Here is a 25,775-nt window from a genome sequence, read left to right on the forward strand (position 1 = left end):
GAAAACAATCCAAAGAAGAAAAACTAATAATGATATTACCTGATAATGAAAAAAAGCTGGGAAAAAAAATCAGTGAGTATGCTGATGAGAGAATCCGACTGCATTGAGGTTTTCTAAAAGGCCCGACACTACTACTATTGTCGGAAATATATATATATATATATATATATATATATATATATATATATATATATATTCACTCTCCACTATCCAACTTAAGGAGTATTCGAGAATAATATCTACAAAAGAAAAGCAAAACACAAGGAACAGTTAGTTGATTCGACGGTTGGTAATTTATTTTACCGTTCAACAGATTTTTCTGATACATTAATAGTAAACGAAGTCGAACCATGAAATCTGCTTAACTTTTTAAAATTAAATTTTAAAATATGAACTTTACTAAAATTATTTTTATTTTTATTATTATTATAATGATTTTGAGCAAAAAATCACATTCAATTCTCTTAAAACAGTCTAACAAAAATGTCTAATAGGAGAAATCAATATAATATTTGAGTAAAAAATCCAAAAAGAAAATATCATTACCATTGAAGGTGTGATCCAGTGAGGACTTTCCAACTCAACATGTAATGGTCGTCCACTGGAAAATGATTTTTAGGATCATCAGTTAAAGAGATTTGTTTGGCCCATAACTTTTAATTGGCCATGTATTCAAAATATTAAAAAAGTGGGACTTTTCACATTTTGATATATAGTAAACATGACTAATAAAATGTTTGAAGTAAAGTAATTTACTACACTTGGGTCTAAGCATCACTTATTAAAAAGCCAAATCAAAATGGAAAAGAATATAGGAAAAATGGAGGGGCATGAGCAAGAAATACAACTGGGTAATGCAATTGCGAGCTATCTGGCTTTGGAAGGATAGGTTCCCATCATTGGAGTTAGAGGTGATAAAATTAGACATGACCCGCTAACATGACACGAAGTTAATGAGTTTGGGTTAACCTTAATCGTGTTTGTGTCATTATCGTGCCAACCCATAGTAATTGTTTCCCGTTAGTATTTTGGAGCTCAATCCAATTAGACTCGTTTAATTAATCATGTCAATTCAACCCGAGTAACTATAACCTATTTTAACTCTGGACATTTTTATAATTTCAATATAAATCCAATATGGATATGGTATTTGTTCTTTTTTTGTAATTGTATTGTCCCAATTATCAATATTTTCATGAATTTAGTCATCCACTATGTCATTTTTTTTATTATCATATTTGCACTTTATACTTAAGTTAATAAACAAGTTACACGAGTCATTCAATTTAAATGGATTAAATAGGTTATTAAACGGGTCATCTTATGAGTTATACAATTCATTTAATAAACGGGTCATGTTCGTGTCGAGTTTTCAACATGATTATTAAACGAGTCATGTTCGAATTATTCTATATAATATAATACTATTAGGTCGACATGACATGAATATGAACCGCAAATGCAAATTGCTTACATGAATTCAATTTTATTTTAATAATTGAAACTCAGTTATGTATGTCAAATAGTCAAGCACTTTAAATTCCCATTAAAAAATGATTGGTTAGAAATTTTATAATAATGTGTTTTATATAATATTCTTAAAATAAGCAACATTGTATTTTTTTACCCTCAGCAAGTGAAATGTGATCCGCAAGTGAAACGTGATCCTCAACTTTCTATTTAAAAGTAAAAGAGATACCATTATACTAATAACCCTTGGCGGTAATAAAACATTTTTCAAACTACACATAGAAAGATTTGTCTTTATAACTTCTTCTTTTTTTTCCTAGTTGGTACTCACATACACATGCCCCCACTGAGGTTCGAACCCCTTACCTCCTTTGAGAAGTAAGAGATTTGGTACCACTAGACCACTTGGCTCGTTGGTTCTTTTTAACTTTCCAAAAAAAAAGTTTTTTTTTGTAGTGGTGGAAAAATTCGACACAACCTTGAGCACACCTTCTCCTTAGAAGCTTGCAGGCTACACATGGTGAGGGTGCACCTTGTTTCCTGCCCTCTCCATGCCTCAGTGTCCACTCTAGTGTGAACCATGATTCGTCATATTGACTGATACGTGACGTATTGATCGGTTCGTAACCTTTTTTCAAAGATCTGATACTGTTATACACCTTCATGAATTAGCCGATTCAAACGGTTTACACCGATATTTGTGTGAGTTCGTTACATCACTATCGTAACCGATAACGCGAATGCGAAACATGAACATGAACAATCCCCAACAGTCTTCACTTTAAGGACAACTTACCCTTGATTTGTAGGGCACTTTGTCATAGAAAGGACAAAACACTAAGGAATAAGAAGAAAAGTCAAGGGGTTTCGGGGGAGAGGTGGTGAACATTATTATATAGGCAAGATAGAGATGGATCAGCATCCTCTCTAGTTGCATAATGTCCTATTTTCTCAATTGGAGTAAATGAACAATATTAATTAAGGAAGGTAAAATCTGTATTAGTTTTATATGCAATTTTCTATATATATATATATATATATATACACTGTTGAGAAATACATATTCTCCTTCCCTCTCTTATGAATTTGCAGCAACCCATTTGAAATTACAAATCCGGTCCATTCAGCCTTTCTTCTCTCCCAAAATATTCAGATTTTGATTTGTTTCCAAATAGAAGCATGACTCTATTTCTCCTTACCTGTGTTTCCATAAATGTCATCTTATTTCTTCGTATAGTAGGTCATTTTTGTTCAAATTTAAAGATGAATACCGGAGGAGAGAGGCACCACAAGTACGATTTTCATGCTTCATATGTTTTTTTGGAAGGAAATCCTCTAATTTCCATAAGAAATGAATGACAGAAGAAGAAAAATAATTACTAAAAAGGAATGGACGTAAGTGGAAGAAACCCAAAAATAGTAAATTAATGCTCTATTTTAATTATTTAGTTAATGCGTAAATTTATTTGGTTTAAAGTAGATGCAAAAATGTCCAAAGGTCTCTTTAGAATTTCTTCTGGACTGGGAGGGTTTTATTGTGCACTTATTTGTAGATTTTAAAAGTTGTTTGTGAGGAGAAAAAATCAGAGGATTTGCAAACTATATTTGTGGTCGAAAAAGGAATGTGATAAGATGAAAGAGTGAGTTCCAGAGTACAATGTATTCCCATATTTGAGGGTCATGTGTAAATTGTTTAGGTTTAAAATATATACAAAGATTTGCTAAGCAATTTCGAATATGTTCTAGATTGTGTACTGCATAACATTCATGGCAGTTTGTAATTTAAGTCAATATAAGTTGTACGCAACATCCCAACATAATCCTTATGGATTATTTGTACATAACATCCAAGAAGTTTGTAATTTAAGTCAATATAAGTTGTACGCAACATCCCAACATAATCTTACTGGATTATTTGTACATAACATCCAAGTAGTTTGTAATTTAAGTCAATATAAGTTGTACGCAACATTCCAACATAATCTTACTGGATGATAATCATTGACTCTAATTGGAAAAACACTATAATCCTACTGTATGATAGTCATTAACTCTAATCGGAGAAACATTAGTTCAAATTATAATCACCATAATCATACTAGATTATAGTCTTTGACTCTAATCGGAGAAATACTAGTTCAAATTATAATCTACTTAACATCACAAGCAATACGTAGGTTTTATCCCAAGCAGTACGTACTTTATTTCATACTTATGTTATACATAAAATCCCAGCAAAATTCTACTGAAGAGAGTAATTGCAGTACGTAATTGAGTAGGAGAAGGATCAGGAACAGACACGAAGAGATAGAGATAAGAACACCAATGCAGGCCGAGCATCTTTTTTAATTTGAGTAACAAATTATGAATCAATAAACTAACAATTTTTAGATAAAGTGAAGAAAATTGACTGTTATCACATGAATTCAAGTTAAACCAGGTAAATAATATGAATTTGAAATGAACCAACAATTGTTCAAATAAAGGAATAAATTTGATGATAATCAAAGAAATTTCACTGGAACCTAAAATAAAATATCAAAGACTAAGGAGAGGGAGGAAGACGGCTTAGATTACACAATTGAGAGTTAAATAATATTAAATCGGACCCACCTTCTTTCTTAAAATAATTTATACAGTATTTTAAAAACAATATTTAAAGTTTTTTTATACATATAAATATAATTTTAAAAACAATAATAAAAAATTAATTAGTCAATATTTTTAATTGATGTGCATTCACATCCGCTTATTTTGATTTTGCACCGATGAAAATTGGGATGTTATATGAGGTGGGTCCCTCCAAAAGAACCCTACAGATTTTGGCAGATTAGTTACTGCAAGACTCGAGTTGATTTTGCACCGATTAGGATTGGAAATTAGTTACTGCAAGACTCGAGTTGATTTTGCACCGATTAGGTTGGGATGTTATATGAGGTGGGTCCCTCCAAAAAAACCCATAGATTTTGGCAGACAAATACTCTCTGTGTTGACAAGACAACTTTTTGGTGCCATCTTTTGCAATTTTTTAATTTTAATATCATATAGTCTACTATTTGTTAGTAATATATTGTATGTTATATATTTTGTTTATTTGACATATACAGTAAAATATTAAAGTAATAACACAAATGATGATGATGATAATAATTAATGATAGAATTGTAACGAAATTCGTTAATTACCATCTGTCTGTGATTGAAGATGTGATCCAGTGAGGACTTTTTAACTTAACATGTAATGATAGTTCACTTGGAAAATGATTTTTAAGCCGATTAATTTTACTTGGCAAACTTATACGTACATACTTATCTAACAAACATATTTGAGGTAAAGCGATTCACTTTGACACTTCGGTCAAAGTATTACTATTCTAAATATTTATATGTTCACGATCATGGTTGTATGGTCTTTTTGAAACAATTATTCTAAATATTTATACGTTCACGATCATGGTTGTATGGTCTTTTTGAAACAATTATTCTAAATATTTATATGTTCGCGATCATGGTTGTATGGTCTTTTTGAAACAATTATTCTTCCCATCTTGGAGGTCAGGAATTTGAAACCTTTAGGCTTCGTTTGGTTAGGTAGAATTAGCAAGAAAAGAAAAGAATCGAAAAATATTTAAATTTTTTGTGCGTTTGTTTAGGATGAAACATAAAATTTTCAAGAAAACTGGATTATCGCAAGTAACTAATTTTCTTTAAAACGATTCCTATATAAAACATGAGAAAATTTTTATTTCTCGGGAAAGTTGTTAAGTTATATTTTAAATTCCACCCATAATTATCAGTTGGATAACTTGGGTTTCCTTTATCTTTTTGTCCCTTTTTTATAAACATTTTTTTTCCAAACGTAAATGAAATCGTGAAATTGGAGAGTTCGCAAATTTTTTTTAATCTATTTTTATTGCTTTATTCTGTTTTCCCTGTTTTTTTTTTCCCTTCCAAATACGTATATACATATAACATATTATGGTGGATATTTTTTAAGTGCATTATATTAATTTTCAATATGTGTATATACATATCAACTAGGTTTTAGAATTTTGATACTAAAGTTATTATAAATTTTACGAAATATATACGTTCCTTAAAAAGAATAATACAAAATATTTTATAGTTATATAATTCTAGTTGAATTCAAAAAGAAAACTCTCATAAACTTGGTTGTTATATGTAAAATTCTATTGGTTTTGGTTATTCTAATATAAACAAACATCTCGTGGAACAATCCTAATCTTATTCGACTTCATCACAATCCTTACAATTACTATATAAATTGTAAGGTCCAAATCATATATATATATATATTTGAGTAAAGAAATTCCGGTGACTTGGTGTCTCACACAAATTCAGAATATTATTATCAACAACAAAATTTAATGCATGAATTAATTTTACTCAAATTTATTTATATTTTTAGTTTTTAAAATTATAAGGGCAATTTTGACAAGTACAATCATTTTCTTTTCTCTTTCATTCTATCCAAACTAACAACATAATATTTTCTCACAACTTTCTTGAAAAAATTTCATGTTAACCAAATGCACCATGAAAACTTAATTTTTTTTTCCTTCACTTCACTTTCTTTTACTTTCACTTTTCACCATCTATTTTCATATAACCAAACAGACCCTTAGAGTTACCACTCAATAATTCCTTAGTACATGTGGGATGAAACAACATGTTCTCGGTGGTGAATTATAAAGTGCTCTAAAACTACCGCACCACGTCATGAATCAAAAAACAAGAGGCAACCCTAAAAGTTCACAAAAATAAACCCCAACTCTACAAACACAAACTACGCGGTAAATTTTTTGTAAACTTCCAAGAAAACCCCCGAGTTGAAAGAAGAGAGAAGGCCCACAAGTTCTAGTATGTTGTGACTGTACTTAAATGTTACGCTAACTTCATCATTATTTTAAAAACTTGTAATATCCTAATGTCAACAAATGCGGACACTTTGGACAACAAAATTTTTATGCCCTAGTCTAGTTTACCCTTTAGACAACAAAATTCAAAGTGCCCAAGTCTTGAACCTTTTAAACCCTTTGGACCTTTATACCCTTTAGAAATTGTCTCGTGATGTTCCTTTTGAGCGCTTATTGTAAACAAGTGCATGCAAAGATGACTAAGCAATTCCAAACTTTTGTTACCTCGGAAGTTTCTTTAGTCAATGGAAATGCAACCTATAAAAAAGGCATACATTGAAAGAAAAAAACTTCATTCCAAAACACTGGTAATGAATTCTCTCTCCCTGTATCTTGATCTACTCTTAACATTTCATGATTTTTAATTTTTTTGTTCTAACTCAAAAATTCATGTCTTCTTCAGATTTGTGATCATACTCCGATGGCCGACATTGCAAGAACAAACCACCCTTTCGACCGGCAGTGGGGAAGCTACCCTGGACAGTTCAATGTTGCATTCATCGACATGAGATGCTACTTCTCTATCTCTCGAGAACACCGTCGTCCACCCACCTCCCGGCACACTACGTTTGCCTTCATTGTTCCGGTGCTACTCAACTTTCTCGAATTGATGTCTTCTTCTCCATTTGAAACGCACCCCAAAACCATGTTCATTGCTGTTACAAGTTTGCTCGTGTATTGCTGGGCGTACGATGCTGAGCAGAGATTTTCTTCGACTCGTCCTTCTCCAACTCATACCTGGGCTGTCCGCGGTGTCATGATGTTGTTTGGATTGATTGCAGAGGCATCTCTAGCATCAATTCTTTTCCCTCCCCACATATTCCCAGTCATATACTTACCGTACGTCTTATTAACAGCAGTTGAATTGCTGCGCTGCCGACTTCAAATGCTGTGGAACTGGCCGAATCAGATAATCATGGGCGAGCATTCCGGTGTTAGACTGCCTGTGTAACCGAAGGGAATTCAGCAATGGGATGTGGTTTTAGGTGGTTTTGCACTTCGTAATGTGTTATGGGTGGGGGTTCAATATCTGCAATTTGTCATGTGGTCTAGTGTTGGTTTAAACCCTAGTAAGTGTTTTACTTCACAGAAAGGAGAGATCATGTCCAAACAGGGGAATTAAGACCATTCCAAAATCATGGGTGTAGCCACAGAGCTAGGGCTTAGATCCTAAAAATATCCAAAAAGTCCAACTAATCTTTGCCGCAACACATCAGTTCTTTTCAAAAATTTAAAATAAATTAAACAGAAAACAAAGGTAACTAAACATTGCAGCTCTCATTTCTCAGTTTTTCTTCCATCTGAGACCAACATATATAATCAACAATATCTCCTCAAAACATCCTCCTTCGTACATATGTTTAACATATGTAGATGGAAGAATCACCAATGTCTTCTCAGACCAAAAATAATCGATAATGTCTCCTCACACTATTCCCGAATGGGTGGTGCCGAACACGCAACGCCCTCATTGCGTTCGGATCACCCTGGCTCTAATATCAAGAAGAAATATAAAAAGAAGAAAAAATGAGATAATTGTGTAAAGGCTTGAATATTATTTGAGAAAGGGTTGAATGAGGCTTAACACTCATTCACAGCTCCAGTATTTATATACCAAAAATAACACATGTTAATATTACAAGAAAGCAAATTAAATCAAATCACAGCATATTCTTTATGCCATTATTCGTGGCTATCAAATCGCTATGCTAACAGGCTTTCGTATCTCTGCTAACAAGGAAGAAAACCAAAAAGAAAATAGTGACCCTTTCTCTCACCTTTTCCACATGCACAATCAACTCTCTGTTGGCCATTAATTCTTCATCAAACTGCTAATTTACAGAAGCATAGCTTTCTTCAACAGATTGTCGAATTTGGTTCAATTTGAGATGGCTCGAGTTTTCTGCTGACAAAGAGAAAAATAAAGTGACTTTAATTTCTTCCTGAAAATTAAATGAACAACTCATTTTGTAGGTAATACAAAAACCAATCCCAAGCACAAAAAATAAGAAATTTTCTGTTAAAAGAACTTAAGAACTTCTGATTTAGAAATTATAACACCACAATAGAGCATGGTTCTGAATAAAAACCCTCAATACACTGAAGGAATAAACATGATAAATTAACACAAAATGTTAAAAGGATTCAAATAATTTCTGACAGAAGTTGCTATACCAGAGGTATCAGAGGAGGTGATGATCTACATACCAAAATTAGATGATTTGATGAGTTGTAAGATAACTTATAATTAGGGATTCCATTCCAATTTAGATGATTTACAGATTGCTTGTAGTTAGGAATATTATTTGTGGATACCAAATCTTGGGATATGATTGTGGTAAGCATTACTTGTATAGTAAATATTATTATATCAAGAAAGTCTGCCGAAGGGAAAGACAGAAGTTTACTTCGGAAATCTCTTTGTTCTCTTCGTCTTGTCATGGTATCAGAGCCTAGCTTGATACAAGAGACGTTCTGAGTTTTTTTTTTGATAAGATAAATCACAGTTTTTTTGTTAAAAACTATGGTGTCTTGTTTCTAAGGAGTTGCAGCAACAATCTTGGTTTGAGTTGCAGTCAATAATTGCTGTTAGCATTATCTCAGGTTCTCATTCATCTTTTATCTTTTGTTCGAGTCTCTTTTGAAGTTTTTTTTTTAGAATGTCAGAAAAGTCAGAAATCTTGCCCATTAAATTGAATGTATGTTTGTTAAAGGGAAAGAATTGTGGGGACATGTAGATGGATCAATCCCAGAACCAAAAGCTGGGACTGAAAATGCTAGCATAGCTAAATGGGAGTCTAATGATGCAAAGATAATTAGTTGGATTTTAAGCTCAGTAGATTCTAATATTGTACTCAATTTGCGGCCTTATTCCAATGCTAAAGCTTATAATCAAGAAAATTCTGGGAGGCGTTTTCAGCTTGAATTGGACATATCTGAATATTCCCAAGGGAATATGTCAATTCAAGACTATTATTCTGGATTCATGAATCTTTGGGCTGAATATAAGCAACTAATTTATGCAACTGTCCCAAGTGAGGGGCTACCATCTCTTCAAAAAGTGATTTTGAATCTATTCGCTCAAATCTGATGGCTAGAGATCCTTCTCCATCATTGGATATGTGCTTTGGTGAACTTCTCCGAGAAGAACAACGTTGTTTGACTCAAGCTACAATTGAACAAAAGGGTGTTGGCACTAATCCACTGGATGTAGCTTATGCAGCTCAGACTAAAGGAAGGGATTTGAGCAAAATACAATGTTATAGCTGTAAGGAATATGGGCATATAGCCAATCAGTGTAAGAAAAAATTCTGCAGCTACTGTAAGAAGTCTGGACATTTGATTGTTGATTGCCGTTAGCGACCTCAAAATCGATCATCCCAGGCTTTCAATGCTACCACCGCAGTGGGTTCTCCCTCTGCTGCTACGACCATGCAGCCTCCTCAAGCTTTTATTGCTTCTAGTTCCATAACTCCAGAGGTAGTGCAACAAATGATTCATTCTGCATTTTATGCTCTTGGTCTCACAGGTAAAACTTCCTCCTTATCTATTTGGTATGTTGATTCTGGTGCTTCCAATCACATGACCTCTTCCTCAACACGTCACTAATGTGAAACCATATGTGGGAAATGTGAAAATTCATACTGCTAATGGAGAACATCTTCCCATTAAGTCGGTAATATCCCTCATTCTTTGCCATTACATAATGTTTATCATACACCACGTTTGACCTCTAATCTTATATATGTCGGTCAATTGGTTGATAACAACTGTAAAGTCTCATTTTCTACATCTGGATGTATTGTGCAGGATCAGGAGTAGGGGAAAGTGATCGGGAAGGGACCTAAATGTGGAAGGCTGTTTCCTCTAAAGCTTGTTTAGCTATCCCAGGAATAAATCTTTATTTTCGTTAGTTTGTCCTTCTTCTAGTACGTCATATCAGATGTGGCATAAACGATTGGGGCATCCTAATGCCAAAAGATTGTTGTTCTTGTTGAAATCTGGTTTGTTTTTTAATAAAGACCCTGTTTCTTTCAATGATGTCTCATTTGATTGTAGTAGTTGTAAATTGGGTAAAAGTAAGACTCTTCCTTTTCCAATTCATGGTGACATTACTACAAAATGCTTCGATTTGATTCATACTGATGTTTGGGGGGATGCTCCATTTCCCTCTCATTCTCATCACAAATATTTTGTTTCCTTCATCGACGATTATAGTCGACACACATGGATTTATTTTTTGCATTCTAAATCTGGAGTTTTTGATGCCTTTAAGCGTTTTTTTGGCTTACCTAAAAAATCAATTTTCCACATCCATCAAAATTCTTCGTTCCGATTCCGGAGGTGAATATATGAAAAACGAATTTCACTTCAAAATGAAGGAATCATTTCCCAGCGAACTTGTCCATCTACTCCTCAACAAAAAGGAGTACCCGAGAGGAAAAATAGGCATCCTTTGGATGTTACTCGGACCCTACTTCTTGATGCATCAGTACCCTCTCATTTTTGGGTGGAAGCACTTTCCACAGCTGCGCATCTTATCAATAGATTGCCTTCTCCAAAGCTTCAACATCAATCTCCATATTTTCGCTTCCATCAAGCTAATCCCAACTATAACCAACTGCGTGTTTTTGGTTGTGTTTGTTATGTCCATCTACCTGCACAAGATCGAAACAAATTATCTGCACAATCTGCTCATTGTGCATTTCTTGGGTATGCATCTCATCAAAAAGGTTTTTTGTGTTATGATCCTTCTGTCCGTCGCATTCGTACCTCTCGTAATGTTGTCTTTGTTGAAAAACAGTATTTCTTTCAAAACACTCATGTCCCTTCTCCTCCGTCCTCCTTTTCTTATCTTCATGACTTTAGTAGTAATAATCCTACTATTTTCACAAGGTTTAAACCTGGGCTGGTTTATAAGCGACGAGGTAAGACAACAATTGGTGCAGAAGAAGGTCCTAACCGTGACTCCTCTCCATCTCCTGATCTAAGTCCACAACCGCCTCCTCTTCAAAGATCCACTCGCCAAATCAAACCTCCTGATCGCCTAATTCTTATGACCACTCTGACATCAAAATCTATTCCCAACTCATATTCACAGGCTGTACAACATTTATGTTGGAACAAGCTATGAAGGAAGAATTGGAAGCTTTAGAGAGGAATCATACTTGGGATATTGTTCCTTGTCCTCTTGGTCACAAACCAATTGGTTGCAAATGGATTTACTCTGTTAAACTTAGATCTAATGGCTCCTTCGATCGATATAAAGCTCGTTTGGTCGCTCTCGGGAATTGGCAAGAGTATAGGATTAATTATGAAGAGACTTTTGCTCCTGTGGCAAAAATGACAACTGTTCGTGCAGTGCTTGCTATTGCAGCTTCTCAAGCTTGGCCTCTTTTTCAAATGGATGTAAAAAACGCCTTCTTACATGGTGATCTGAACGAAGAAATCTATATGAGACTTCCACCTGGTGTCACAAGCAATTCCACATCAGATGTGTGTCATCTATGACGCTCTCTTTATGGCCTGAAACAAGCGCCACGAGCTTGGTTTGAAAAGTTTGGTAACACTATTCGTCAATTTGGCTTTAATCATAGTACCAATGATCCTTCTATGTTTCTTCGTCGTCGTGAAACTGGTATCACCATTCTCCTTGTACATGTGGACGACATCATCATCACTGGTACAGATACAGTAGGCATTCAACAACTACAGGCTTCTTTACACTCTTCTTTCCACATGAAGGATCTTGGAAACCTCACGTATTTCCTAGGCCTTGAAGTGCATCAGTCAAGTAATGGAATTTTTATTAATCAGCACAAATATGCCAAAGATCTTATTACTTTGGCTGGACTCGAGAACTCAACTCCAGTAGATACTCCACTTGAAATTAATGTCAAGTATAAAAAAGATGAAGGCCAACTACTCTCTGATCCTACGACATATAGGCAACTAGTTGGAAGCTTGGTTTATTTGACAATCACAAGACCAGATATTTCTTATGCACTTAATTTGATGAGTCAGTTTATGCATCAACCTTGACATCTTCATCTTGCAGCTGTCAAACGGATCATTCGCTATTTACTCGGCACTCCAGAGCGTGGGTTATTTTATAAAGTTGGTTCATCTCTCCAACTTACAGCTTATAGTGATGCTGACTGGGCAAGTTGTCCTGATTCTTGTCGATCTACAACGGGGTGGTGCATGTATCTCAATGGCTCCCTTGTGTCATGGAAATGTAAGAAACAAGAACGAGTTTCAAAATCTTCTACCGAGGCAGAATATCAAGCCATGACTTCTGCCTGTTCTGAAATCGTTTGGCTTCATCGTCTTCTCTCTGAATTAGGTTTCCCTCAATTAAATCCTACTTCTCTTCATGCTGATAACACAAGCGCCATCCGGATTACAGCAAATCCAGTATTTCATGAACGGACTAAACACATAGAGGTCGATTGTCACTACATTCGGGAAGCCTATGTTAATCATCTCGTTACTTTGCCTCGTGTCAACAAATTTCCAAACTGCAGGTATTTTCACTAAAGCCTTAACTAAGACTCGTCACCAGTTCTTAGTTGACAAATTGATGCTTGTGGATTCACCAACATCAATTTGAGGGGGGTATCAGAGGTATCAGAGGAGGTGATCTACATACCAAAATTAGATGATTTGATGAATTGTAAGATAACTTATAATTAGGGATTCTATTCCAATTTAGATGATTTACAGATTGCTTGTAATTAGGAATATTATTTGTGGATACCAAATCTTGGGATATGATTGTGGTAAGCATTCCTTGTATAGTAAATATTATTATATAAAGAAAGTCTCCCGAAGGGAAAGACAGAGAAGTGTACTTCAGAAATCTCTTTGTTCTCTTCGTCTTGTCAGTTGCTACATATTATGTGGATTCAACAAAAGAATCTATAACTGAGACCAAACTGCACATTATTGAGCCCTGTACTACAAAAATTTGTCCAAAGCTCACTATCACTGAGCTAACCTACAATTTCGGTACTCTTGTAACTTCTAGACTGAATAGATTGTGCTGCTGCTCGAGTTCATGCCTGAACTGCCAGAGCAAGGATTAGCATGGAAAGCTTACTGCCGAGTCGAGCCTTCAAGCAATTTCAGCGAGAGAGTATGATCCTGCATTGCCAAGAGATTTCCCCCAAAGTTAGTTTTAACATGCCAATTAGCTCATCACCATTGAGTGGGCTCTTCGAATGTACCGCTGTTGGCTTAAGCACTTCATGAGTCTCTGTTTTAGCTGGTTTTGTACAGTACCCCAACCAAAACGGAAAAGAATATGGGAATAATAGAGGGGCATAAGCAGGAAATACAACTTGGTAATGCAATTGCGAGCTATCTGGCTTTGGAAGGACAGGTTCTCCATCATTGGAATTAGGGGTGGCAAAATTCGACACGACCTACTAACATGACACCAAGTTAATGGGTATGGGTTGACCTTAATCTTGTTCGTGTAATAATCATACCAACCCATTTAATTAATTGTTTCATGTTCGTGTTTCAGAGCTCAATCCGATTAGACCCATTTAATTAATCATGTCAATTCAACCCAATTAACCCATAACCTATTTTAACCCAATTACTCTGGACATTTTTGCTGTTTCAATATAAATCCAATATGGATATGGTATTTGTTATTTATTTATTTATTTTTGTAATTGTATTGTCCCAATTATCAATATTTTCATGAATTTAGTCGTCATCCACTGTGTCATTTTTTCATCATATTTTCATTTTATACGCAAGTTAATAAACAAGTTACAAGACTCTTTTAATTTAAATGGGTTAAATAGGTTATTAAACGGGTCGTGTTACGAGTGACACAATTCATTTATTAAGGGGTTGTGTCATGTTACTTGTTTAATAAATGGGTTGTGTTCGTGTCAAGAGTTTCTAACATGATTATTAAACGAGTCGTGTTCGGATTAACCTATTTGATATAATACTATTAGGTCAACATGACACGAATATGAACCGCCAACACGAATTGCCACCCCTAGTATTTACATGTATTCAATTTTAGCCATTTTATTTTCATAATTGAAACTCAAGTACGTATGTCAAATAGTCAAGTACTTTAAATTCCCATAAAAATGATTGATTAGAAATTTTATCAAAATGAGTTTTATTTTTCAAATATTCTTAAAATAAGCAACATCATTTGAGAAATAAAGCATAGTTCTTTTATTTTTACCCTAATAAGTGAAACGTAAGCCTCGAATTTCTATTTAAAAGTAGAAGAGATACCATTAGGCTCTAGCCCTTGGTGGTAATAAAGCATAGTTTTCAGGCTAAAATGGTTCAATATTCTGTTCAAACTACACACAGATAAGATTTGTTTTCTAAATTTCAATTCCCCCCAAACCCCGCCCCCCCCCCCCCCCCCCCCCCCCCCCCCCGGGGCCACCACAACAATGAAATCCTTCAACATGTGTTTGTTTTTAATCTTTTTTATTTTTGTAAGAAGATACTTACAATCAGGATCACCTCAACCCAAGAATCTTCCTTTAGATATGTCTTCCAAGAAAATACATTCGGTACATCAATATTTTTCGAAAACAATTTGTATGATTGATCCTTAACCTTTTTCATTAATGTCTATCCATGTATAAATATATAGTATGTATGGAGAAACTGCTAGCACCCCTCATATGTGATATGTATGTACCAAGGTCTGCAACCTAATGGAATCTCCTCTACCTCCCGAAGTGAGAGGTGAGGAGGGTTCAAGTCCCCATAGAGAAAAAGAGTGAGTTTCCTGCCAAGAACATATGTGTGTGTGTGTGTGTGTGTGTGATATGTGTGTCATGGATAATTTGGTTAGTTGAGGATAATTTCTCGTTGTTTTCAAATTCACGAGTAGGAATATAGACCATTACTTGTACAACAGTTGAATAAAAAAGGGAAAGTTCAGGTTTAAAAAATAAATAAAAAACGAATGTTATGCCAAAGTGAACTTTGGAGGCATAATTTCCTAATTAGTAAATCGCAGCCAATAACACAAATTCCACCCAACTGTCAAAACTAATTATGGAAGTGGTAACTTTTTCAGTGCCCTTTCCCTAAATATGCACCAAACCTGGACATTTTTGAGTTGCACCAATGCACAATATATATATATATATATATATATATATATATATAATTACACCTTACCAGATGTGAACTTAAAAGTATTAAATCTCTGCACTGCACTAGAAATGGTACACGAGTGTACTCAAAGTGGTACAAGTGAAAAAGATAAAAAACAAGAAAAGAAAAAAGACTTCTCCAAATTCCCAATTTTCTCCTCCTCGCCCCAAATTTCCAACTGTGGATCCAAAGAAATTCTTCTCTTGTTTCATAAAGGGGAAAAAATGAAAAATGAAAAAAGTAGTCTGTCGGAGTTTGTTTTCACTGGATTTAATGAGCCTAGCCAAAAAAGCATCATGTTTTGGCTTGTCAAGCACATCAGCAATATGAGAAAAGCATGTTAGACTACTTTTAATTAGTAACTTCTAAAATTAGCAGCCCTTCACACATAAACACAAATGCACATGTGTGCCACATCACCACACAATTACACTGGTCCGACTGTGGACAGAAGCAGACAGTAGATATTATAAAACCAACAGATATTAAATAATCAATAGTTTAAGCAAGACCTAGACACCAGTTGAACTAGAAGCAAAAATATCAGCTGATTTCATACTGCCCGCATTTCAATCACGACCAACTCAATTACAAAATACGACCACTCAAGGCCTTCAAACATATAACAGACTGGTAAGGAGGTACACGAAAGGGACTCACCTGATTCAGTTGTGAAACATATCAATGATCAGATTTGCACCATTCCTGTAATGTTGGGGTTGTGACTCCAATATTCCTCATGTCAAATAAATTTGCTGGTTAAGAAAATGCAGAATTCAATGTCGGTCACTTATTTTTATAGGCTAAACCACTTTGCAATATAGACATTCTGAAGAAAAATACAAGTAATAGTTAAGTGCTATAAAAAGTACATCCAAGAGTCAAAATACAATTTTTAATTAAAGAAAGAAGAAACGCCTAAACTTAAGACCTGAAACCAGTTTCAAGCACTTGAACTTGCCAGTCTGCCACCTCTTGGTAGCAAAAGTAGAATTTCACTTGGGTACTGAACTTCCTTGATGCAATGATAATTAGATATTTGGTAGAGAAAAAGGAGAACATTTTAAAGCAGGTGAAAGAAAGAAATGATAACATCAATCTTTTTTTCTTCTTTTTGTCACGACATTGTTTTATGGTCTGGGCAATGACGATATGAAAGAACCACAAAAGACACAACTTACACGAAAAGATAAAATGAATTTGTAGTTATTGTGAGGGTTCTTATATAACAATTAAAAAGGGAAAATAATATATAAATTTTGCATACCCCTAACGACCAGAGTGTTTGAAACAAAGCACAACAGAGAAACAAAACCAACAAAAAAGAGCCTAGTTAAAAACTTAATGTTCTCAACAAATCTCAATAAAGTGCCTTCTGCATCTTCAAGAACACCGGGCTCCTTTAGTTCAAAGGCCTAAAATATGTACATACACGAGAAGAATCTTACTAACAGCCATGGATTATATCAAAAAAAAAAAAAATGAAATTATAATCACTAATGGAACCCTAGTCCTAGTATGTGACATCAGTTGATTGCAAGGAATATGTTATGCTACGAGCCTACTACCAAGTTTTTGTTGTATGGCTCCAAATTTAACCTTGATAGCACATAATTTCCTGTTCTTTATTTTTCTCACCTATGTAACATGGTACTTTTGTATTACCTGGAGTTCATTTGTATCTGATCTTTGTTGGTAATTTTTGTCAATAGAAGATTTTACATTTTGTACACATGAAAAGGTGAGGAGGATAGAACACAGTTCCAAGATGTTTCTGGTCTCTCTCTCTCTGTTGAATTTTGCGGAAGCTACTACTGCAAAGTTTATGACTCCTCTTCAACTTCATTAGAGCTTTAATTCCAACTTGTTCCAAGTCCCTTCCATAATCTTTTTTTAGATATCTTAATACCTCTATACCTTTGGGTATACAATTTTCAATTACCACAAACTGCAAAATCACTCCACAAAAGCTCTAGGTTTCCTTCTTCTTACTACATCTAAATTACCCAACTCCGGTTTTCTTCTCCCATATAAAAACAAATTTACAAAGTCTTTCTTTGTTTCTCACTTTCTGTATTATAAGGTCAGCCTATATTTCATACTAACACAGATTTTTTTTTTTTTCTTTTCCTAATTTTTGGGGGGTTTGGAATTCATAAGTGATAAGGCGATTATTTAGGAGTTGGGCGGTGCAGTGCTGGTGGTGGACTTTCTATAGAACTATGCATTTCAGATCTCTTTCAACGAGTTATATCAAAATAAATATTGACTAATCGACTCTCATCTCTTACCAATTTAGATTTCCTATAAATGAGTTACTTCCGACTCTAAAACCAGATTCTCTCTCTAAATTAAATTATTGCCCTTTCATCAGTCATATTATCTGGTGGTCTGTTGAATTGATCATGTGACTTTCTTCATGTAGTGATTCAATAGGCATATCTCCACATAAGGAAGAGACATCAACATGTTGGGTTTGTCCTTTGGTATCAATGCAACTTCTCTAACAAAAAAAAGGATCTAATATTTACCGGTAGAATATTATTAGTGATATACTCTAATCTAATGCCTTATAGGTATAGTTACTACTGCTACTAGATATACAGGAGGTAATGAATTACATCTTTGTTTGTGTGTTGAGGTTTCAAGGTTTCTGTCATCATTCAAACTTGCATAAACTTTGACATACCTACCTTCGGATTCTAAGCACAATTTCACCTAAATTCCGTGTGTATGTAAAATCTTTCAGCTACAGTCGACACCAATTGTGCACTCTGCCCCTATTGTTCCTACCCCATAGCAACACCTGCTTTCTATAGTGTTCTACAGCTCTTTATTACCCCAAAGCTTCTAGATCCTCACTATAGGAACCTCCATAAACTTCTGTCGATCACCCCAGTTCAAAAAGTGAGCAAGTGAGCAACATTTGGCCCAAAACATGTTATGGTGTCAAGTTTCTTATTAAACACTTCAAATTCAGATGCACTAATTCTGCTCCAAGCCTTTTAAACTAATCACAAACTATAGTTCAGAACTTCTAGCAATTAGTCATACTTCTTAGCTTGATCAAGAATTAATACAGTCTCAAGTGACTATTTTGTGGAACCAGCGAGATTGACAATGTTAGGAGAAGTGTCACCAAATTAGTGAACAAAGCACCTTCATTGTGATCAAATGGGGAAACTCCAACTTTGTTTGGTCAATATGTTCCAGAAAGTCATTAGAATATAACCATGCTTAATCATATAGAATCTTCGATACTCAAGAAACAACATATTTATAAGATGAGCATAATTAACAGAAGGTTATTAAGATGGCCAATGACACGATAGAAAAATAATTAAGTTAAGAATGAATGCAAAAATAGAGAATGTAAAATCATTGTCAATTGAAAACAAATGAGACAAACTCATTTATTGTGATTTATCGATGAGCATCAGCAAGGATCAACTGATGTGTTATGGTGATACGCTGCTGGTTGATATTGCAAGAATAAATGATGTAGAACAATTTATTTCCTATTTAGTATTTTTATTATTATTTTTAGGTTTCTTATTTATTTTTATTTTAATAATTTTTAGAGAGAGTTTAGTTTTAGGTAGTTTTCTTTTATTTTTAGTTTCTTTTATACTATTAGTTTCCTTATTACAGTTTTAGGGTTTTACTTATTATAAATATGCATGGACAGAAACAGCAAAATTTTAACCTTTAATTAATAAAATTTTAACCTTTAATTAATAAAATTTCAATTGCTTTGCAATTTTTATTCAACTTTGTGGATTCAAAGTTAGCCTTGTTCCTTGTAAACGATTTCACAGCTCCCGCTACATCAATAAATATGAGAAGAGAAAAGAGGATAGAAGATGAGGGATTCCTAAGGTGGGTTCTGTCACTATCAGGGTGCATAGTATCCAAGCGTCCAGAAAGAAATTTGTTAATGATGCTCCTAGGCTGCCCTCACATTTTAACTCACAGAAAAACTTCAATTTTTCACTCATGAGCTTCGTCAATGGCCTATAGTGTGCACATTTTCTGGTTCTTTAGCAAGGATAATCATGGAACTGCCTTTGGGATGGTGATCTACTTCATCTTTTGCTTTGCTGATGTGCTTGTCGGTATTCATATAGTGATTTCAATTTAGTTGGGTTGAGAGTTGGACAAGCTTTCTTAATTGAAATAAAATCTAGTTCTACAACTAACATACAAATCTCAATGGGCCAAAATGGCATATATTTTATCACAAGAAAAAACAGGAGAATATTAGGATGATCACTAACTCTTTGGAATTTATCCACATTTCTGTCTCCGTAAGGTTTAATTTTAGATTAATTGGCACTTACAATGGAATAACAAGCAACACAAGTCACAATCAAGGGTCGCCTTTTTTAAGCTTATCAAGTATAAACAGGCTATGAGCCAACCATCACAAGCCATATAATGATCTGAAATTCTGATTGGTTCAATGAAATAAGAAACAAGAAACTTGACTTCAAACCAAAGTATTCTTAATTGATGAAGAAAGATGTTCCAGCTAATAAGGCAACACATAACAAGAAAAAGTTTGACAAGCGAGTTGGTATTAATGCCTATTAAGTTTCATAAACATTAAGGCATCAAATTATGCACAGAGAAGAATAACCACCCAAATTCCAGTCATTGCAAATATCTAGTTCAAAAAATAGTCCTGAATATTTAATGAAAATATTTATGTAAGTAAGCTTCAATTTATTGATGATGAATTAAAACAGCAAGGTTCTGCAAAATGCCACACATGAAGTGGGGCCTTCTTTTCAGTAATGGTTTTGAGAGATCCAAAGCGCATACCAATATGTATGTCAGGTGTGGCAGCAGCAGTGGCATCAACAATAACAGTAACAGATTGATAATCCAATGCCACCGCGTCAAAGACCGTCTGCCTGATACAGTTTGGAGTTTGAACACCTAAACACATATATTTAAGAGATTACAAGCCATAAACACACAACTATTATTGAGATCCCATGAAACAGAACTGACCCACAAGACCAGAATCATTTACCAGTGACCACTAAACTATTAATGCCGGCACCCTGAAGAAACGAATGCAGATGTGTGGCAAAGAATGCACTAAAACGAGTCTTCACCAACTTATAATCTTCTTCCTTAATCACAAGCCCATCAACCAGCTCAGCACCCACACTACCCTTAGAGGTCGGTTTCGGCTTCCCATCAGAGTACAATTCCTGGCGAAAGAGTTCTACATCTCTTCCTAGTGGGTCATGCTCGCGAACAACCTAGACCAGATTTTTCAATGATTAAGTTCCAAACATAGAGAATCACAACTTCAATCAGTACAACAAAATTCTTTTTCCTATTATGAATATGATTCAGATATATGTATATTATGTATATATATTAAGATGAAAAGGCCAGATTCATAATTATATGAGCAAAGCACTAGGAATGCCATTTTTCACTTGCTTGAAAACTTATATGCTATGGGAGCACTGAATTGGTGCCTTGGATTTGGGATTGGAGGAAATTCAGTTCAAACTTTGTACTAAATTTCTTCCAATCCCAATTTTATAGTGCTGATTCGGTGCTTCCAAACATAACAATAATGTAAAAGCAATTCTAATTTCTTAATTTGATCTAAATCACCATTAAGTCAAGTGAGGATAAGAATATAGCAAAAACAAACAAAATTAAGGTAACATATTCACAGACATGTATATACATACTTCCTACATTTGAATAAGAATCAGATTCAACATGCTATATTGAATAATTAATTTTACAATTCAATGGAAGTGAATGGTATGAATACAACTAAAGAGAGAGAAACAGTATAGGTTGGAAGAGAGAGAGAGAGAAATGACACCCAAACTACGAGGATGCCCCGCTGCCTAGCAACTTCAACAGCCTTTATAAGGTTGGGAACAATAGCCTGGCCACCAGCTACAAGCATCGGACCATCTGGTAGTATGAAATCTTTCTACACAGTCCATGAAAAAAAAAACAGAGAGCAGAATGTCAAATATCACACATAAAGAAAAGAGACACAATATACAAAATTGAATTTTAAGAAAAGGGTTGAGCACACGATCAATGAAAAATTAAGTAGAATGTCAGTCAAATGTCACACGTAATAAGAAAAAGAAACCCAATATACAAAATTGAATTTCAAGAAAAGGGTTGGGCATTTCTGCTCAATTATATATGTGGGGTTGAATCGGTTGATGGAGAACAAAAAAATTTGAAACATGACATATACGTACGTACATACATACATATATATATATACATACATATATATAGATACACACAAAGATAAATTAGAGAGAATAGAAGAGCAGAGGCACCTGCATGTCTATGACGAGAAGAGCAGTGTTCTTCCATTTATCATCAAAAGCCATTAGAAACCACTGTTCTCGGATGGTTTGACTGTGAACCCAATTTTAGAAACACCAATTGCTGTGCGTTTTGGTGGAGGAAGTGTCTTCTGTGGAGCAAAAAAAGAGATTAATTCTTTGTTTTTTCACTCTTTTAGTGGATTGGATCTAATCTGTATACTGGATTGGGACTCTTCAGGTGTGGTATGGACTCAAAATTTATGGATTGGGTTTTTGGGCCTCTTTTCTTGTTCCAATGTGTGTGCGTGTGGTATTTTTTTTTTTTTTTTTTAAAGGTAAAGGTTAAGTATGTATTAAACATGTGGTACAATAATGTGGAATAAAAATGTTTGCATTGCCTTTGATTTCTTTGTTGGACTAAAATCCAAAGGGTTTGTTTGGTTAGCATGAAGTAGGTAGAAAGGAAAAGAAAAAAAATATATTTAACTTTTTTAGAAGTTTGGTTAGCGTGAAAGAGAAAATTTTCAGGAAAGTAATTTTCTTGCAACTGCTTAATTTTACTCAACACAGAGAAATTTTACTTTCCCGTAAAAGTGGTGCCTTCACATCTTAGTTTCCTATTATGCCCATGTCATCCTCCTCACTTTCTCCACAAACTTCTATAATAAGTGAGAGTCATTATTTTGTAAATTGTTTATAAGATCATGTAAATACTAATTTAATTGTATGTAGTTTTATATCAAAATTAAAATTTTATTTTATTTTTTTCCTTCCACAATTAATAATGATTGACACTGATATATATATATACATATAAATCTGAGTATTGAGTAACAAAGTGTTGGATTAAAAACTAGGTTAGTGTCTTTACGTATACAAGTTTTTAAATTATAATTTAATTCATATATATATATATATATATATATATATATATATATATATGACTTCTCATGACTTTAGGACTCAACTACTGAAATGTACTAAACTCATTTAATTTTAACTCTATGTATATTAGATATGCTAAATTAATTTAGTTTTAACTCTAGGTATATTATATGTAACAAACTAATTTAGTTACAAATATTTTATTTCTATTAGACTGAAGTTTTTTATTTATTTATTTATTTATTTTTATGACTAAAAGTATATATATTAACTTCAACATTTTTTCCTTAAGAATTTTCGAATCAAAATTTTTTATAATTAAACTTGTACCTATAATCACATATATTTAATTATTACAAATACTATAATATCCATTAATTTATCTTTGAATTTAAAATTTTAATTTTGTTTATAATTCTGGAGATATGATAGTATCTCAAAAGAGTACAAAGTAATCTTATAATTAAAAGGGTAGTTTGGGAAGTACAATCACTTTCTTTTCACTTTCATTCTTTCCAAACTCACAAAATAATATTTTCTCACAACTTTCTTCAAAAATTTTCTTGCTAATTAAATACATAATAGAAATTTGATTTTCTTTTCCTTTCCTTTACTTTCTTTCACTTTCACTTTTTAACAAAAAATCCTATCTAACCAAACGGACCGTAAGGATAATGATAAATAATACGGGAGTCGAATACATTTTATTTTTTTTATAAGAGTGGGGATGATTATACATGTAATGATATCATCCTTCACTTACATAAATATAATCGAATATATCTGATTTTTGAATTTTGTATCACAACTCTAGAGTTTTTAAAGTGGACATCTATTTTTGGACGGAGGAAGTAATGCATAATTTGAAGAGAGGATTGTTGATCATACAATTTGTGGGGTTTATTGAGAAAAGGAAGACGCTATTGTTAATTTGCTACGTTTTTTGCTTCGTAGCTTAGGTGCTTTGGAAGTTTATGGCCTATTTGGTTTATTTTTTTAAATTCAAAAACAAAAAACTGTTTTTGCAAAGCTATAAAAGACAATTCTCTTAAAATATGATTTTGCTTGGTTTGTAACTCTGAAAATAGTTCTCAAGAACTTGAAAAACAAAAAACAATTTTTAGATAACTATAAAAGACAGTTTTTTGAAAATAGATCTTTTTTTTATAAATTTTCAAAAAATAATTTTCCAAAAAATTGAATAAGTAAGAGTTTTTGTACATTTTTATAACTAAATTTTCAAAAAACATTTCTCAAAAAAAGGGAACCAAGTAAAATTGATTTTTAGTTTTCAGAAAATAGTTCTAAGAAAACGAAACCAAGTATGCCCTAAGTTTTTAAGATTGCGGTTTAATAATCAAAAGTCTTCCCGTCTCAACTAACAGAGGTTTGGAAGAAGAAAAAAAAAATTGGAAATTTTTAAGAGTTGCAAAACAGTGATATACGCATTGACATGCCTTACATGAATTTATTGATATTATTGAAGATATTAAATTTTTAATTAGCTATTATGTTGATATTAAATTGGTTTGGCTCTTCTCTTTGGCTTTCTAAAGAGTGTAATGTGTTTTCTTTTTTGGAAAAGTTAGAGAGTGTAATGTTGTTTGCTCATAAACAACATAACAAAGTACAGTATATCAATAGCATTGCCAATATCGAATGTTCTTTTCTTCTCCCTTAGCTGTCGCTAGAGGGTTTCTCTCCTTCGTTCTTTCTCCTTCGGTGATCTTACAAGAAGGAGTCCAAAACATCTAGCTCTTGCAAGCCAAGAAGCTCTGGTTTTCTTTCTTTCTTGATGTGTCAAGTCTGATTTGGTGCCTCTTTTCCTTCTCTTTGTCTTCCATCGTTCAGAATGGAGGATGAATTGGCATCGCAATTGGAATTTTGCAAACTTTCGGCTGAAGAAGAGCAAGAAGTGGTCATCGCCAACACAGTGGCGTTGGAAGGCCTAAAGTTCTATCAACATAGTCTTGTAGGGAAGCTCTTCACTGACAAACCCCCAAAATTATTTGGTATGCGGAAAGCCCTTAGTGAAGCTTGGGACTATGAAAGTCTCCAAATGTATCCTATAAAAAATCTTATGTTCCAGTTCATTATTCCTAGTGAAGAGGATAATAAGAGAATCTTGAGAAATCGGTCATGGGGCTTTAATGGGGACCTAATCTCAGCCCAAAAATGGTCACCAAATTTTGAATTCACGGATTCATCGTTTCACAATGTCCCCTTTTGGGTTAGAGTTACGAAAGTTCCTACAGAACTCACCACAGAAGAGGCAACCAGAGATATTGCATCCTTTTTCCTGTCCTGTGAAAAGGTCGAGGTGAGAGATCTCGACTTCAATAGGGGCCGATACCTCCGAATTCGAGTGGAAGTTGATGCTTCTAAGCCTTTCCAACGGGGACTCAAAATATGGCATGAAAACAAGCAAAAGTGGACCAAATTTTGGTATGAGCACTTGCCATCCCTCTGTTAGAATTGCAGTCGTGTTGGCCATGAGATCAACTCGTGTCCTTGGAAGGTTGATGAACGTCAATTTAGCCTATGGCTGAAAGCGACGGGAACTGTAGGCAAACTAAAGAAGAGCCATAAATCATGGGAATCTAAAAGCCCCTCACAATCTTAACGTTCTCCATCGATTTCCTTATTTTTTCTGGTCATCAGAAACTTTCCTGGCGAAGCTAATAGCGGTAATAATGACCCAGTCCTTTCTCTCAATACCAGAGCCCACGTGGACCTGACAACAAAAGTTCACAGTACCTATTCAGCCCAACAATTCTGCTCTTCAGTCACATCTAACGATATGAGTAATAAAGGGGTGGATCCTCATACTTCTCATCCAATGGTTTCTTTGATAGCTATGTTACCATATGAGATTGTAGAAGTCCAAACCCTAACTGCTATGGATACCTGGGCTCCTAAGGCTCCAATCTTTATGAATAAAAGTGTTAGGCATAGGCCCATTTACCAAGGTGTCCAGATTGATCAGCCCAACT

The 25,775-nt window shown here is 34.1% G+C and overlaps 1 protein-coding gene across 2 annotated transcripts; it reads right to left on the reverse strand.

Moving 5' to 3' along the window:
• Window positions 1-7,934: 7,934 nt before the first annotated feature.
• LOC132284618 (probable inactive nicotinamidase At3g16190) lies at window positions 7,935-22,071 on the reverse strand. Of its 2 annotated transcripts, none has more exons than XM_059786737.1 (6): window positions 21,907-22,071; window positions 21,426-21,539; window positions 20,604-20,838; window positions 20,390-20,506; window positions 16,226-16,320; window positions 7,935-8,312 (listed from the first exon to the last, which is right to left on the reverse strand). In XM_059786737.1, exons 1-5 carry the CDS (start codon window positions 21,958-21,960, stop codon window positions 16,247-16,249), a joined length of 594 nt encoding a protein of 197 aa, XP_059642720.1. In that variant the 5' UTR covers window positions 21,961-22,071; the 3' UTR covers window positions 7,935-8,312; window positions 16,226-16,246. The 2 variants fall into 2 exon arrangements, with proteins under 2 accessions (XP_059642720.1, XP_059642719.1); XM_059786736.1 differs by having other exon boundaries at window positions 7,935-8,309; window positions 21,907-22,070.
• Window positions 22,072-25,775: the final 3,704 nt, after the last annotated feature.

Source organism: Cornus florida, unplaced genomic scaffold (genome assembly GCF_030987335.1).
Source record: "Cornus florida cultivar Cherokee Brave unplaced genomic scaffold, ASM3098733v1 CherokeeBrave_3.0.0_Hap2_Chr11, whole genome shotgun sequence".
Lineage (NCBI taxonomy): Eukaryota > Viridiplantae > Streptophyta > Magnoliopsida > Cornales > Cornaceae > Cornus > Cornus florida.

Excerpts from the sequence above, each read along its gene's own strand:
- LOC132284618 (XM_059786737.1), bottom strand. The coding sequence starts at position 21,960 with ATGGCTTTTGATGATAAATGGAAGAACACTGCTCTTCTCGTCATAGAC. Across the intron at positions 20,507-20,603 it reads TAATAGTTTAGTGGTCACTG|GTGTTCAAACTCCAAACTGT; the intron begins GTAAATGATTCT and ends ATATGTGTTTAG. Across the intron at positions 16,321-20,389 it reads CACACCTGACATACATATTG|CAAATTTATTTGACATGAGG; the intron begins GTATGCGCTTTG and ends TTTCTTAACCAG.